The sequence below is a fragment of the Sitophilus oryzae genome, unplaced genomic scaffold (assembly GCF_002938485.1).
Source record: "Sitophilus oryzae breed Bouriz unplaced genomic scaffold, Soryzae_2.0 scaffold_1652_pilon_pilon, whole genome shotgun sequence".
Classification (NCBI taxonomy): domain Eukaryota; kingdom Metazoa; phylum Arthropoda; class Insecta; order Coleoptera; family Curculionidae; genus Sitophilus; species Sitophilus oryzae.
Genome location: NW_022146339.1, coordinates 355,995 through 372,710, shown reverse-complemented (window position 1 = coordinate 372,710; position 16,716 = coordinate 355,995). Strand labels below are relative to the sequence as shown.

At 32.7% G+C, this 16,716-nt stretch overlaps 1 protein-coding gene across 2 annotated transcripts in view; it reads right to left on the bottom strand.

The window, feature by feature from the left end:
* Positions 1–637: 637 nt before the first annotated feature.
* The window catches only part of LOC115880728 (protein tramtrack, beta isoform-like), a 48,942-nt gene continuing 32,863 nt past the window's right edge, over positions 638–16,716 (bottom strand). The window contains exons 6-8 of one of the 2 annotated variants that reach the window (XM_030898007.1): positions 4,098–4,362; positions 3,942–4,042; positions 638–766 (exon numbers count right to left, since the gene is read on the bottom strand). In XM_030898007.1, the coding sequence (XP_030753867.1) occupies positions 656–766; positions 3,942–4,042; positions 4,098–4,362 (477 nt within the window). In that variant the 3' untranslated portion in view covers positions 638–655. Of the gene's footprint in view, positions 767–3,941; positions 4,043–4,097; positions 4,363–12,685; positions 13,213–16,716 lie in introns of those variants that run through there. The other variant, XM_030898008.1, reaches the window with a different exon arrangement.

The window sequence follows — 16,716 nt, the reverse complement described above, 5'->3', positions numbered from 1 at the left end:
AACTTCCACCGGTATGTAGTCCGGGCCAGGAGCTTTTTTATTTTTCAGTTTACTTGCTGCAGAACGCACTCTTCTTCAGTAAACTATATTACATCATCCGGTATTTTTTTTGGTATATCCCAAATATTTGACTGAGCTTTAGGGAACAATGTTGTGATCTGTTTTTTTATTATGTTATGTGTAACGGGAGCGTTGCGTCGGCCGATGAACTTTCTTATTACCCGTTGGTAAGCCTTGCCCCAAACATCGGACTCAAGCTCGTCACAGAGCTCTAGCCAATTCCTTTTCTTGCTCCTAAGGATTTCTTTTTTAAAACTTAACAAAACTAGAAAACGTCATTTTTACTACATCACAAGCAAATAAAAATTAATACGTAGCCAAGAGTCATAATTCAGGATTTCTCTTGAGGGTGCCCAGCAGTACCTGGGGGGCCCGGCACACACGGGCACCCCTGTAGTTACGCCAATGATTAGGGGTAATAGTACTAACAGTAAATATTAAAACAAAGTCAATATTAATAAAAAATATTTAATCAAATTAAAAATTTAAAAAAAATTAAACTAAATATTAACCAATTTAAAAATAATAATAAATATTAGTCATTCTAAAAAATTAATCAAAAGTAATATTATCAACAGACACACGTGTATTTAGGCTAATATAATAAGCTGTGTATGTCTTGGATATGAGATACTAATCCTTTTGTGGTCGGAAAAACCTTGTTGCACAAAGCACATTGCGGTTCGAGGTAATTGGCATCTTCTTCCTAGAAAGCAAGCCATATTACATAATTTTTATTTTGTTATACTAATGAATTTTCATTTTGATCAAGCGTTATATCGAGTGTTTGTTAAAAATAGTGTTTTAATGTTCACATAGATATGTCATTGTATTCAGAATGCCATTTTCTATCAAATAAACTTGTAGTAATTTCCTGTGAAACTGGAAGTGACAGAAACTAACTGATAAGGCAATCAATCCCGATTTCAATTCCAAAGAAAATGTTTGGCGAATTATTATGAATTATTGTAAATCCGCACGAAAAATTCACAACTCTCAACATGTTAAACTATCGCATCGGTCCAGTGGTTTTCTATACAGGGTATCACAGAAACAAGTGCAAGTATTTTCAGCGTTGGTAGATCTAACCAAAAGAAACATATTCTCTTTACCATTTTTAAAATAAATTGATAATAACCGAGTTATTTAACTTTGAAATTTAAAAAAAATAATGGCAACATTTTGAGAGCCAATTTTGGACTTATTTGAAAAACGGTAAAGAGAAATTATTCTTTTCTACTTCGAGATCTACCAGCCCTCAAAATATTTGCACTTATTCCCTGTATACAGGGTGCGTCTCAAAAGTAACTCACCCCCATATCTTTTTATTTTCCAGATAAAAAAGCTAGATTTGGTATGTTAGTAATACGAGTATAATATGACATAAATTAGGATTGATTGACATATTATTCAATTGTTTTCGATCACTTCACCAGAAATGACTACAACTTTTGATTTTTAAATGGCACCCACGGCATTTTTTTACTTTATTCGATAGAAAATGACACTCAGAATGACGTATCACATGTCAAATTTAAAATTGTAACATGCGGTTCATAACGACATTTTGACTCGAAATAACAAGTGTGTGGTACCGAATTATTCGTAAAAAATACTTTTTCCAAATTTGCTAATGAGCCACCCTCGTTGCATTTGAAAAAAAAATAGATTTGATTAAAAATACGATGTGGGCATCTTTTAACCGGCCAGGACAAGACACGAAAAACAATAGACGATCAAATCTATTTTCCCAAGGCTCCTTGATAAAAAAATAGTGTTTTTTAACATAACCATGGCACTCCAGATTGAAATTTAAATACCATTTTTTTAAGCGAGAATGTCAAAAGTTGACATATTGTTGGTGAAATGTGATAAGCTGCTAAACACCATTATTCATAATTTTACAGGAGAGCAAAAAAACGGTACAAAAAAATATGTACACATGTAGGAAGTATTTTCATGCGTTAATATGATGAAGAGATAAGAATTTTATTTCCTGGGTAATAATAAAACTCAATATTTCGTGTTACATTATTTTTTTCACACACAATAGTGAGATAGCAGATATTCGTCTGGCAGAAATAAGAAGTAAAAATATACTTCTGGAGATAGCAACCTTTATTGTTTAAAATTTTGAAAATGGAATTTAATATTACCCAAACAGATTTAGAAATAATCAATTAAATTTAAAAAATATGATATTCATAACCATATATTATAAAAAATATCGTCGGTCTAGAAGCAAAACATACAAGTCCAAAAACGAATAAATTTTTAATGCATTGAAGTAGCAGCATTTTGGACTTAATGAATATGAAAATAATTTAAAAATTAAACATATAATTCTTAGAAGATATGGTTGAATCCTTCCATGCTTATCCTAATTTTTATACAACAGTAGTAGACCGAGCTTGGAAAACTATACGTGATTTTATTAAATTTGTATTACTTCTCTCCTTATTTTTTTAATTTTTGTAAAAATTATGTATCATTTATGTGGAAAAACGTTGAAAAAAATAAAACTGATTAGGTATTATGGAAATTCTTGTACAAGTAAGTAATGGTTATTTAAACCATTTATAGCACGCCGATGAATTGCTCGTATATAGAGAATTTCGTTTTTCCCTTTACTCTTTACGGATACCCTGTATTTACAGAACGGATCGACGCAGAGTCGGACTGGCCATATTATATATAAAACTATTAGGGGGGCCCCCTTCGCGGGCCCCCTTTATAGTACATTATTTATTCTAAACTTAATATTTGCATTTGCATTGCATTATGGCATTTGCATTGCATTGGTTTACTTTGCATTAGGGTAGTTCCCTGATTTCTATACAGGGTGAGTCTTAACTAAGTGCAAATATTTTCAGGGCTGGTAAACCTCGATAAAAGTAACATAATATTTTCTGTTTACCGTTTTTTCATATAAATCCAAAACAACCGAGTTATTTCACTTTTAAAATTTCCAATTTTTTCGAATAATTGAATTTGCTTTCTTGCAAATTTAATCTACTACCTATGTTGCCATATTACAAATAAAGTATGTCTTTAAACTAAAAATTAAAAAAATACCCAATTTTTTTTTTAAAATTCCGAATTTTCAAAAAAAAAATTGCGCAAAAAAACTCATAATCGTGTTTCTTGGGTCGAGATATACTACCCCTAAAAATATTTGCACTTATTTAAGACACCCTGTTAATAATAGGGAAAAATTGACTAAAACGTAAGGCGAAAAAATACGAAAAAAAATCCACACGGGCCCCTCCTTACATTGCCACCCGGGCCCCTTTGGTCTGTGCGACCCTAGATCGACGTACTGTACTAAAGACACATACGAATAAGAATCCGTATGTTTGCTTTAGCGTGATCGTAACGGAAATTATGGAGATAGCAGCATTTCGGTGGCTATTTCAGATCACTTGGAGTTAGCAGATATTATTGAGTTAAAATAGCAAATTTTCTTTAATGGGAAAAAATGTATTTGCTTTCCCTGTTTATAGAGTATTTTTTCTCTTTCTAATGGTATAAAAAAAATTATTAACGTAAAAAATGGAGTTAGCAAACCTGCTAACTCCATTTTTAAAAACATGATAACCATCACGTTTCACTGACGATATGATATATCGTTCTATCCAGAGTATCATTTTCTATCGAATAAAGTAAAAAAAATGCCGGTGGTGCCCTTTAAAAATCACAAATTGTAGTCATTTCCGGTGAAACAGGAAGTGACCGAAAACAATTGAATACGTCAATCAGTCCTAATTTATGTCATATACTAACATACCAAATCTCGTTTTTTTATCTGAAAAAATAAAAAAGTTATAGGGGGTGAGCCACTTTTAAGACGCACCCGGTATATTGTATTGAAGGTTACTTACATCAAAACAATAGCCTCTTTGGTCAGCACCGGCATCAGGAATCATGAGCGTTTCAGCATGTATTTCGTCGATCAGTGACGTACACATTTCCTCACTAGAGCCTATAATCTTATTATTAACTATATTATGCTTAAAAATAAATTCTTACTGGATAACCTTCATTTGATGTCGAGTTATATGCATCCCCTATTCTCACTTCATCAGAAGAAATACATATTTCCTCCGTTCCAACTTCCATTTCATTTTGGACCCAGTTCAAAGGATCGTTATCCTTTATCAAATAAGATAAGTTATCCGTGTGTATTTCGTTTTCTATTTTTAAATCCATTACTGTACTATTTGGTAGATTTTCTGACTCAGTGTCTGCGGAGGATATAGTAATCGTCAACTGACCTAACTGCATATCAACTTTCTGACCTAACTGCATATACAAGAATATAAATAAAAAAGTGAAAGGTTTTTGCAGTATCAATATGTAATATCCTTTAATATTTAAATGAAAATATTTCTTGCCATACAGGATGAGTCTTAAATAAGTGCAAATATTTTCAGTGCTGGTAGATCTCAATAAAAGAAAATATTTCATTATAAATCCAAAATAATCGAATTATTTTACTTGGAAAATTTCCAAAACAAAATTATTTTTTGTTAAAATTTTCAGAACCACTGGATCTTTTTTGGATTTTCTTTCTTGTAAATTTAATCTACTACCTATGTTGCCATATTATCAAGAAATTATGTTTTTAACTAAAACAAAAAAAAATCTATAAAATTTTGCAATAAATTAAAAATTTTCAAAAAAAATGTTCGCGAAAAAACCTCATAATCGTTTTTCTGTTTTCGAAATATACTACCCATAGAAATATTTGCATTTATTTAAGACTCACCCTGTATAACTCTTATTTTGTAAAATCTGAAATAACAAAAACTTATTTTGTTATTATTATGGGGAAATCAACCACCCTCTTATCATCATCCAGCCTGGTTAGCTCGTCTGATGATGGAGTAAAAGCTGAAGATTTTACAAAATTTTAAACTAGAATAAAATAATATCCAGTTTACTTCTTATTGTGTAGGCTTAAAGTTATAGCTCCTATATTAAAATCAAAACAACTTGTGAATTCTATAATATCTTATATTATTTTCTTTTTTTAATATATTTATATATTAAGGTGCAAAAAAATAAGAATCAGCTTTAATGGACTAGACTTTTTGATTAAAGGTACATTCAGGCTGAGAGCGTCGAGCGTCGCGTCGCGTTTGCGTCGCGTCCGCCCCATTGAACTCGAACCCCGACGCTCAGCAGACGCTAACGCAACGCCAAATGCGACGCTGTCTGCCTGAACGGTCTAATTTAAGTTAAGTGAATTGATTCCGTTTCGACACGCGGACGCGACTCTCGACGCTCTCAGCCTGAATGTACCTTAAACCAGACTTTTATTTTAGTCAATTTTTTTGATATCCATGAAATCAAAAGTATTTAAATAGGATTTCGAAATAATTAACGACCCATTTCCAGTTAAAGTTCTATCCTAATAGCTAAATCTTTGTCATTCTGCCAGTACGGCGCTTATCGTCACCGATCATGTTTCCAGATCGGTGACCGATATATTTTATCCTTTAAACTTTGCCGATGCCGATATTTCCGCAAAAAAAGTGCTCGCTTAGATAAAAAGTGATTTTGTTTGGAAATGGACTTAACTGTCTTGAGTTGAGAATAAGATTAGTACCATCTAATGCTCAAAGTATAAAGTACATAATGCAGATGGAAATATCGGTATAAATTTGGAAAGAACTAGAAGAAAAATTATTGAAGAAGACTGAGAAGATAGAAGTTAGCTTGATGAACATACAACTGATTCAAAAAAGATAAAAAGCAGCCTTGATACCAGCATATTTTCTGACAATCAGTATAGATCCTCAGGAATGAAAATATAACCTAATATCTGAAGAAACTAGTAATGAATAATTAGAATTTGCGAATGAAATGTATTCGAAGTACCGGATTTCTTTCACTTGTACCTACATATATTTCAAAATAAATTTCTGCTGTTTAGAACGAACGAATGTGGCCATTAGAATTAATGGCCCAATATTTGAATTGATGAAAAGATATTATGTAGGTATATGGGTTATATGAATCATTAAATCTATTGCACGGCACCATAATTGAAAAAGAATAATCTACCATTTCGATTACTAAGTAAAGCTAAACAAGCCCTTAAGAATAGAGTTTTTTAATTAGCAGAGAATATCATATCATGTAATTGCCAAGTCATTAAAATCATTACAGAAATATAGATGTATAATATTGATACTAACAATTTGTAACAAAATTGTTGAATAGGTGCTGAAAAAGAAACTAAATAAAATAAACTGGGGGGGCTTGGTTTTACATGAGATCTCACAAATTTTTATAGTGGAAGAATTGTATTGCGAGACTTGGCATTTTTTACATTCTATGTTTTTGATGGGATATTTTTTACGGTTATGATTTTTTATAAAAGATAATTTTGTTTATTGAAATCACATGATTATTACAGGTGAGGGTTGGAACATTTACAACAAAATAAAAGACTAATTCACCACAATACACCAAAACACTTCACTTTTGCACTGAACGCGCGTTTCGATAACCGTGTTAGCATCATCAGCAGATGATCAGAAATCAAGAGAGATGATTAAACTCAAGTCTTTAATCTTCTGATGACGCTTTTTCTGATAACGAACATGTTTAGCGAAACGCGCGTCCAATGCAAAAGTAAAGTGTTTTGGTGTATTGTAGTAAATTAGTATTTTATTTCAGATGATTAAAATTAAAAAAATCGGTCGATCTATATCAAGTTGATTTAAGTCTCACACCCTGATTTATATGTAAAATTGATGTTTTCATTATTGAAAAATAGGTGATTTTTTGTAAAACACCTGTGGGTTTAAAATCTAAAGGAGATCTTCTATATTATAATAGCGATAATACCTAGTTTTTCGAGTAAAGAACCCGTCACAAAGGTATGAACATTATTTACAATCATTAATTCAGGACAAGAAGTAGTAGGTAATGACTTACATTTACAGGCAACCTTGATTTATAAATTTCAGCCAGACGAAGAACAAAATCAAGTAGCTTTAGTTGAGTAATATCACAGATTAGGTATCCTATAAGTATACAGATAAAAATCTTGTCCCTAATTCGTGGTACGAAAATTGTTTTTTATGACGATGTGCAAACGAGTCAAATTTCCTGTGCGCAAAAATAAACTCAACAATAACCAGCGTAATAGAGATATATCGCTAAACCGAATAGCGTGCATGGACGTTAATAAGGCCAGGTGTTATTTCCTTTACGTGAGGTGGTATTAACTCTCTTCATTTATAGTTATCGGATCGGAAAGAATTCTGATCGCGTCGCGTCCGCTATTTAAACTTAACCTAACTTTGAATTTAAAACTGTGAAATTGTTTTGTTTACTAGGTATTTTAAAACTAAAGGGCTAAAGTGCTTATTTCCAGTGCTTTATTGTTCAACGTCTGCCAGTGGGTTTAGGGCAACAAGCAACAAATTCTCTTAGAAGGGCTAAGTTAACGTTATCAGAGGTTGTTTAGAAAGAGCGCTTGGTGTAATTGATCCGCAAATTACGTCAGGCGGTAACGTTATTAGCGAGTGTTGCGTTAAAAATTGACTCGCGCATATCGTAACCATGATAAGGTACGCGTAAATACTGGATGACGCTATTCGGTTTTCCGATATCTCTCTAATAACTGTGCCAGTCAGGCGCTCTGCACAAATCTAGAGGCCATAAGTGGGCGTGCTATGTGCGCAAACTAGTCACCTAACTAGTGCCCGATTCCGAAAATTGGAACCACGAAAAACAATAAAGAAAAAACAAAGATTATAATCTGTATAATCTGTGGTAATATAATGACTTTTATAATAAACTTTTCTTTTCAGACAATAAAGTTCGAATTCCGATCATACCAACACAATAAAAAAATATTCGGCTTAAAATAAATTCTACTAGATCAGAATGTTTAGCAATAAACAACAAACCTATACTGCAAGATTTTGGTATCACATATAATTCACAACCTAATCTTCTTCTTCTCAACGGTGTCCAATCCTAACCTTAACTACTCACTGGCTCAGATTATTCAACCATGAAGTACGTCTTTTTCTTGGTCTTCTCCAACCCTCAATCATCCCGTCTAGTATGGGATGTAGTAGGCTATACGTAACTAAATGTCGCGTACTATAACCGAAGTATGCAATCTCTCTTGTTTTAACCATACTAACTGTCCTGTCGATCCAACTTATTCTGTGCATGCGTCTATTCGGCCACATCAGAAATGCTTCCAACTTTTTCTATGCAGCCTCAATCAGTATCCTACCTCTGTGCTTTATAGAAATGTGATAAACACTAAAACTTTAAGTACACTGTACTTTTATAACCACAAAAATTTTACACGGCACTCTTTTAAGGGTACTAGCTCACCCCATCTGACATTTTCATTCTGGTGCCAGATTTGTTGAAGACACTTCCAAAAAAGTTTCCCAACCGTTTTAAATTCAATACTATTTACCCGAAGATTTCCAATAATGCAACGGTGATTGCTAGCTAAACATTTGGTTGATCTTCAAGATATTCAGTTGTTCAAGTTATAGGCTTCTGCTGTCAGCAATAAGTAAGGTTATTATAGTTGGAGGTTGGAACGTTTGATGTTTCAACAGCAGAATAAAACTCTAATTCACCACAATACACCAAAACACTTTACTTTTGCACTGGACGCGCGTTTAATAAATGTAAATATAATATGAATGAGACACTGGTCCAATTCCTTCCAGTACTTTTTTCCTACTGATCTAGTTTCGGTAATTAATTGTTGCACTCGGTTGATTTTGACTTGCTTGGCTAGTTATTGCCACGCCTACTCGGTACCAACTGAGCAAGTATATAAAGGCTCAATTTGTAGATATTTGTTTAGTTTTTACCATCTGCTGACGATGCTATCATGGTTAGCGAAACGCGCGTCCATTGCTAAAGTAAAAGTGTTTTGGTGTATTGTGGTGAATTAGTGTTTTATTTTGCAATAAGTAATCTGTCATCTACGTATAGTATTTCCAAATTCACTTGGACTCGTATTGGATTAATATCAGCACTGCCTTTGTGGGCGCCATTGTCAGCATTCTCTGGACAAATTATTTAAGAGTTCCAAAATCTTCGCCATTCTACAATATGCGAGAGAAAACAATAGAAGAGCTTATTCAGTTAAGCTCATCAATATATGCTCAGTCCATTGGAGAAACAAGCTCAACCTGTATCAAGGAAGTCTTTGCTGCCGAATCTGACATAAATTACCCAAACCAAACTCAGTATCACCAATGCTCACTGGTCGAATATTCAACCGCTTATATAATATTCTTCGCGCCAAATTCGGCCAACGGAAAGATATGGTTGATTAAATGACCAAGACGCGCATAGAAATAAGAATAACAAATAAACTGGGTGAGTTAGTGATTAGTTGGTTGAATTAAAGTGGTCGATTTAGCGAACATCAACCTATAAAGGGATAAATGAAATATTGAAAATAGAATGTATTAATCAAAACATTTATTTTACTGTTATAATACAGATATAAACAAATATATAATGTCGAAGAATAATAAACTTGGAAAACTATGATTATCATATTATCATTTTTTATTCGATTTTCATATAAACTATGAAAAAAAGTATTTCTATTTAGTGAATTATTTGTCGAACATTTAAAAAATAATATGTAAAAAATAAGGTGCTGTAATATGATACGATAAACAGAACATACTGCAGCGTTAACTAGTGATTAGTTTTATTGCGATGAGACTGTTTATTCGTTATTATCTAGGATCTGTCATTGAACAGTTATCGATCAGAAATAGTGTCAAAGTAACAGATGTAGATTTGAAAGCCTACTTGACTGTTTATTCGTATCTTATTTGTAGTATTTGATATGAAATATATTTAAACAAATTCATATTTATATTCATCAAGCAACATACCTAATTACAGTAAAGGTGCGTTTACACGAGTCATGACAACTGATCAAGTCACTTGAATTCATTTCTTATGAATATTATATAACCGTCTAAACTCGACAAATCATGTCAATAAAATTGATCAAACGAATTGATTCATGTCTCAGTTGACTACGGATTAACTTTTGGCATTTAAGTGGTGTTTTTAAAATGTCGCAAGTACTTGGTCGAGAAGAAACTTCTGTGAAGTTTATTAACATATATTTATAAAAAAATATGAGTGTATACAGAACATACAGAATCCGAAATGTAAAATTAGTTAAAGAAGAGAAATTTTTCTAGCTTAAGCGGAGTACAAATAGCATTACGCATTAATGTGTCTTGTTTTGCAGTGCAACTTTTTCAAACAGAAAATTAATTAATTATGGTTTGCTTCCACTTTTACATTTTTTTTGTAGTCTCTGGAATCTCCTAACTATAGCTTAGGTATTAAATTACTACACTCAGATGCAAAAAAACGCAACGGAAAATTTTTTGGTCAAGTTATTCAAAAAAATGTTAAGAACTCCCCAATATCAGTTAGAAAGTACATGATAAGTAAAGCGTTCTATTCAGTGGACGATTTTTACCACGACAATGACAGGATTAATTTGTTATTAATATAAATTTGGAATTTTGTATATACCTATATATTTTCTGTATTTTTGTTTGTTAACTACTAATCATATATCACGTATATGACTATATATTTTCATTGCTTCTCTGTTATTTATTTATCTTTTATTATTCATAGTGAACATCTTTAACATGTTCTACATCCTTCGGGGTATTTGTATATAACATCTGTTATTATACTTAGAACTAACAAACTATTATCTATTTATCTATCTATCTATAACATTTTAATGTTATATTTTTGTTATTTTTAGCCCTATTTTCTTGATTTTTTTAGCATACTGTATATAAATATATCAGCTTTAATTCGTGAACTCAGTTTATTATAAACTTTAGTATTTGACTTATTATACAGGGTTAATCGAAGAGTTATTTTTACACTCTCTTCAAAACACCCTGTGCAATAATTAATAAAGTTTTCACAAAACATTATTTTTCGATCAGAAACATGTCTCCTAAATATTTTATTTTTTGAGTCATGTCACAACGCATGCCTTGGTTAATTTTTAAGACCAAAATGAACTTGCCACAAACATTTTGCAATGTTGTTAATTTATCGTTACTTTTTGATGATATTCTTCATAATAACGAGGCGACTGGTGATTATTATTGTGTACGATTGAATATGGTTGTTAGTGTCGAAGATTGTGCAAAAGTCATTGATCTTTTTGAAGATGGCCGAAATTATGAATATTCGCTTGGTCCTTGAAGAAGAATGGGAAAACAACACAATATATTTGCAGTCTACAGACAGTTATAGCAGCCGGGGAGGTAATATAATGTATTATAGAGTTTTTTTGTGTGTTTGTACACTTGGATATTACAGTATTATTTTAGTATCCTTATTTCTGTTAGCGTTACTAATACTTATTAAAACCAAGCCTGTTCTAATTAGTGTCGATATGCGATTAAGATAACAGTAACCAAACCCACCTCCTGATATTAAAAAATAAGATCATAAAGTAATGATAGTTGAAAAAAATTGCAAATTGTTCATTTCGCTCTTAAAAATTAATCAAGGCATATGTTGACATGAGTCAAAAAACAAAATGCTCAGGAGACAAAATGGTTCCGATCGAAAAATAGTGTTTTTGGGAAAAGTTACTTACGAAATTATTGCACAGGGTATTTTAAAGTTAGAATAAAAAACAACCCTTCGAATAACCCTGTATAATAAGCCAAATACTAATGTTTCCAAAAAATTGAGTTTACGAATTAGAGTTGATAGATTTATATACAGTTTGCTAAATAATTCATGAAAATAAGGCTAAAAGTAAAAAAATTATACAACAAGATTTTCTGTTGCATTTTTTTGCATCTGGGTGTAGAGAGATTGAGACCTGTAGCTAATTCATTTCCTGACACATATTCTTCTTTCACGCCTAGTTTTTTAAGCAAAAAGTTTTCTGTCAATTCTATTGCAAAAAATTTGGCAGTTTGAAGTACGGCCTTATAGTACGAGAGCTACCAACGTCGGAAAAACAAGTATTTTAAGACGTTTAGCTCTTTGATATATCTTTTATTATGCTCTCTAGAACAGCATGCGGCCCGTCTGGCTGCCGGTAAGCGTTGCGTTCACTACTGCGCATCGGAAGAAGATCCTATATTTTTTTTAATTTAGTCCTATAAATTCTGGTATTGATTATAAATCGAACATGTCTATATAGCGCAATGCGTAGAGTTTCTGACCACGAACCGAGGATTCAGAGTTCGAATCCGGGTGAGGGCAAAGACTTTTTTATTTTATTTTCGTTTATATTGTGATAGTAAAGTATTAAGTATTTGTTTTTTTTAATCATCAGAATTATTTAATACTTTACTATCAGAATATAAACGAAAATAAAATAAAAAAGTCTTTGCCCTGACCCAGATTCGAACTCTGAATCTTCGGGGTTCGTAGTCGGAAACTCTACGCACTGCGGAGACGTGTTCGATTTATATTCAATACTAGAATTTATAGGACTAAATTAAAAAAAATATATATAGGATATTCTTCCGATGCGCAGTAGTGAACACAACGGGTATCGGCAGCCAGACGGGCCGCATGCTGTTCCAGAGAGCATAGTAAAAGATATATCAAAGAGCCAGTCATTTCAATTCCTGTGACTTGATCAATTCACTTGACTGGTGAAAACGCGATTTTATGCTGTAATAACAAAGAAATAGAAGACTGATTATCGTATAAACAATCAAATTATCATCGAACAAATTTGCTGAAAAAAACCTAATAGTGTAAATCCGGTTGAAAGAAATAATTAGTTGCCAGATTTCTGGTTTTCCCAAACGTAAACTAATGAAAGCAAGATTCCCGAAACAGAAGCCAATAATAATTTACATTACTGTTAAATATCAATTAAAAGTAATATAATCATCGAATATATATTTAGGTGAGGCCGGTTTACTTCATTACGAGTTTGTATTTTCTCACGCCCGACGATTTTTTCTCCTGATTTCGACGGTTCGACATGCTCAGCTCGAATTCGGTGTGCGTGTCCTGGATGTGGCGTACCCATTCGGCAGGGGTTGGAAAAGGCTTGTCGCATAAATCGCATTGCAGTTCGGGGTAATTGGCATTTGAATCGTCCTCCTATAAAGCAATTCATGTTAGTAATTAAAGATCTTTTCGGGTATCACTTCACAAAAGTCACTCGCACCAGGCTAGACGCTAGGTCGATTTATCATACGAAATATTTCAGTTACTTGCAAAAAAATGCAACTTATGTTTGTGTTAATAGATATTTACGATACAAGTGAGTTAACAGCATCATTAAGATACGCGTGTAAAAGTTGCACAACGAATGCGTAGCACGAGTTGTGTAACCACACAAGTATCTTAATTAGTGATGGGTTGTTATTTAACTATCTGTTATTTTATAACAATTATTTATAAATAAATAACGCAACCGTTACTACTTCTAAAAAATAACAGATATAAAATAACGACACGTAGAGATCGGCCGCTCGTGAAACGAAAAACGAAGTCGGAGCTCTGCACCGCCACGAAATTCTATGCTGCTCGAAGCAATTCCAAAAAATAGCTAGTATGGATGGAAAACATGTTATTTCGTCAACCATCGATCCAGCCAGCGAGACAACGCAGTGGGGAATGCGCTACGGCGAACGTAGCTGCTTCGGTCGATGCCGTCGATGGTCGTATTGGGCTTGCAACAGCTTAAAAATAATAGGATATAAAAGAAGCAGGTTTTTTGAAACAGTTGCGGGCATAACGCCTGGCGATCAAGATAACAGGAGTGGGAAAGGAACGCTGCTGCATCGGTCAATTGTCGATGGAGGCTCTCAACGGGTTGGAGAAGCAGTCATTTTAGATACGTTGTTTTTCAACCTGTTACGAGCATAGCAGGGCGGCGGTCGAGATAATCGGAGTGGGAAAGGAACGCTGCTGCATCGGTCGATTGTCGATGGAGGTTCGAAACAGGTTGGAGAATAACGCATCAGTTGTTTTAGATACATTGTTTTTCAACCTGTTACGAGCATAACGGGCGGAGGTCGAGATATTATGACGCTGTATGTTTCAGTACTTACTTATTAAGTTTCAATATTTAGGTATTTATTTATTCTGAAAAATTTTAAGAATAATATTTTAAGATTTTTTAAAAATGTATACAGGGTGTTTTGAAAAATCTAGTCATTGATTAATCACGATCCTGCTTAAAGCCCTTGACGTAAAAAGCTGATTTTTGGAAAACGGATTGATTTAGGGTGTAGAGGTTCAATAAGAAGGGATTTTTCGAAACTCGAATTCTAAGGGGGTGAAACTACCCTCAAATATTAGAAAAACGGAAATATCGGAAAACTCTAACTACTAAAACAAGTATATTTTATTATGTTGTTTTACATATTTTAAGATTTTTGAAAAATATATACAGGGTGTTTCATAAAATATGACCATTGAGTAATCACTATTCTGCTTAAACTGCTTGACGTTTAAAGCTGATTTTTTGGCAAACGGATTGACTGTGGGGTTGAGGTTCGATAAGGAGGGCTTTCTCGAATCTCAAATTCCAACAGAGTGAAAACGCCCCTCCATATTACAATATTTGTTATTTAAAAAACGGTTAGTCTTTCGGGAAAACGTCTGGACACGCAGAATTTATTTTGTTTTTTTACATATTTTGAATTTTTTTAAAAAATCATACAGGGTGTTCCAAAAAGTTGAGTAATTGATTAACCACAATTCTGCTTAAACTGCTCGACGTTTAAAGCTTATTTTTGGCAAATGTGAGAAAATGTTACCTATCCAGTTTGTATGTTAATGGAAATTCTTGTTTTGCTTTATCATCACCATTAGAAATTATTAATTCGACACGAACGAAGTCGCGGGTACACGCTAGTTTAAGTGTAAAATTAATTGGAACTCTAGTGTGTAGTTGGTTTACTTATGAAGAATATACTACACATTTTCTTATATTGCTATTTTTTGACCGCAAATGGTAAAATCATAACTAAGAGCTTCTCGCCCGTCGAGTGAGATGCACCCTGTACACTGCTACGCAATTCAGGATCTATGCGGATCGAGGGGCAGGGCGTAGGTAGATCGGAATGTATAGGTATAGACGAGTGGCGGAATTTTGGCATTTTTTATATGGCAATTTGTAAACAGCGCTTATTTGTAAACAACCACCGTTTTTAGAGAGGTATTTTAGATAACAATCGATATTTAGAAATGTTTTGACACCCTGGAAATACTACCACCGAGCACGTCATTGATGCAACTTGCAACTGCGTTAATACGTTAGGCGGTGACCGCCTCATACTCTTTCAGATATTTAGCAGTAAAATAAAGACACCTGTTATTTTTAAGCTGTTATTTTAAGCTGTTTTTTTTTATAAATAACTATAACAGTTTCAACTGTTATCTAAAAATAACAGTTTTGCCCATCACTAATCTTAATGGAGTTAACTCGCGTGTATTGTACGCGTAAAAATATTTTATCTACGTCTAAGTATAAAATCACACAATTAATTTTAAAAATTATTGTACTTAACTATATGTATACCTATCCTAAAAATCAATTACCTTAATACCTTTGTTCAAATAACACCATGCATGGCAATGCCAATATGACAGTAAATAATATTGATGTCACTAGTTTAAAAAATGAGCGATTCGGAAAATATTCCCTCTGACATTGAAGAAGAGGCATTCAGGGCCATTTCTGGATTGCTTCCAGCAAGATCGAAACAGAAGTATGAATATACATATTCTAAGTATGAAAAATGGTGCACCGAAAAAAAAGTACACAACTATGGAAATGAAAAGGTACTCATAACATATGTTTCCAATTTATCCGCTACTTATAAGTCTTCGTCTCTTTGGACTTTCTATTCAATGATACGTACTATGATATCTATTAAAATGAATACAGATATAAGCAAATACACTAATTTAGTAATGTAATGAAAATGCGTGAGTTATTTCTCTTATAATTACACATATATATTGGGTTCTATTTGACCGATTTTGATGATTTTTTAAGCAATTTGTAGCTAAATTATTTGGCTTCTTAGTATATCTTTCTAAATTAAAAATGAAAGTTTCCATCTGTCAATTATACGAGGGAAAACAAAATGCTGATATTTTGGTGATAGTTTAGAACACCCTGAGGAATATGTTAACAAAGCAAGGACTTTAAGAATCATTTTATCATTTGGGTACCTCTTTTCTCGATAGTTTGTTTTTTGATTCACATCAATAGATATTCGCTTTGAAGATGACACTAACATTTTTTCGTATTTTTTACACTAAAACCATGCCTTTGCATTTGGACCTAGTCAACAGACCTATAAAATAGTGTTTATAATTTATGAAATGTCACTGTCTTTGAAAAATCATATTATTATTGTCTGTTGTGCAGTTAGTCTAGCAAATATAGTTTTAAGTCCAAAAGTTGATCTCTAGTTAGTGCTTTATTATTATTGAAAACTCATTCCTACATCGAAAATCTTAAAGATGTAGTTATAAATACAAATTAATATGAATTAAAGTAAAATAAAGTAATCAATTACAAGGTTAATTATAGTATTATTACAATATTCAATAACTAGGTACTATTAAATTGTTAGAACTTTA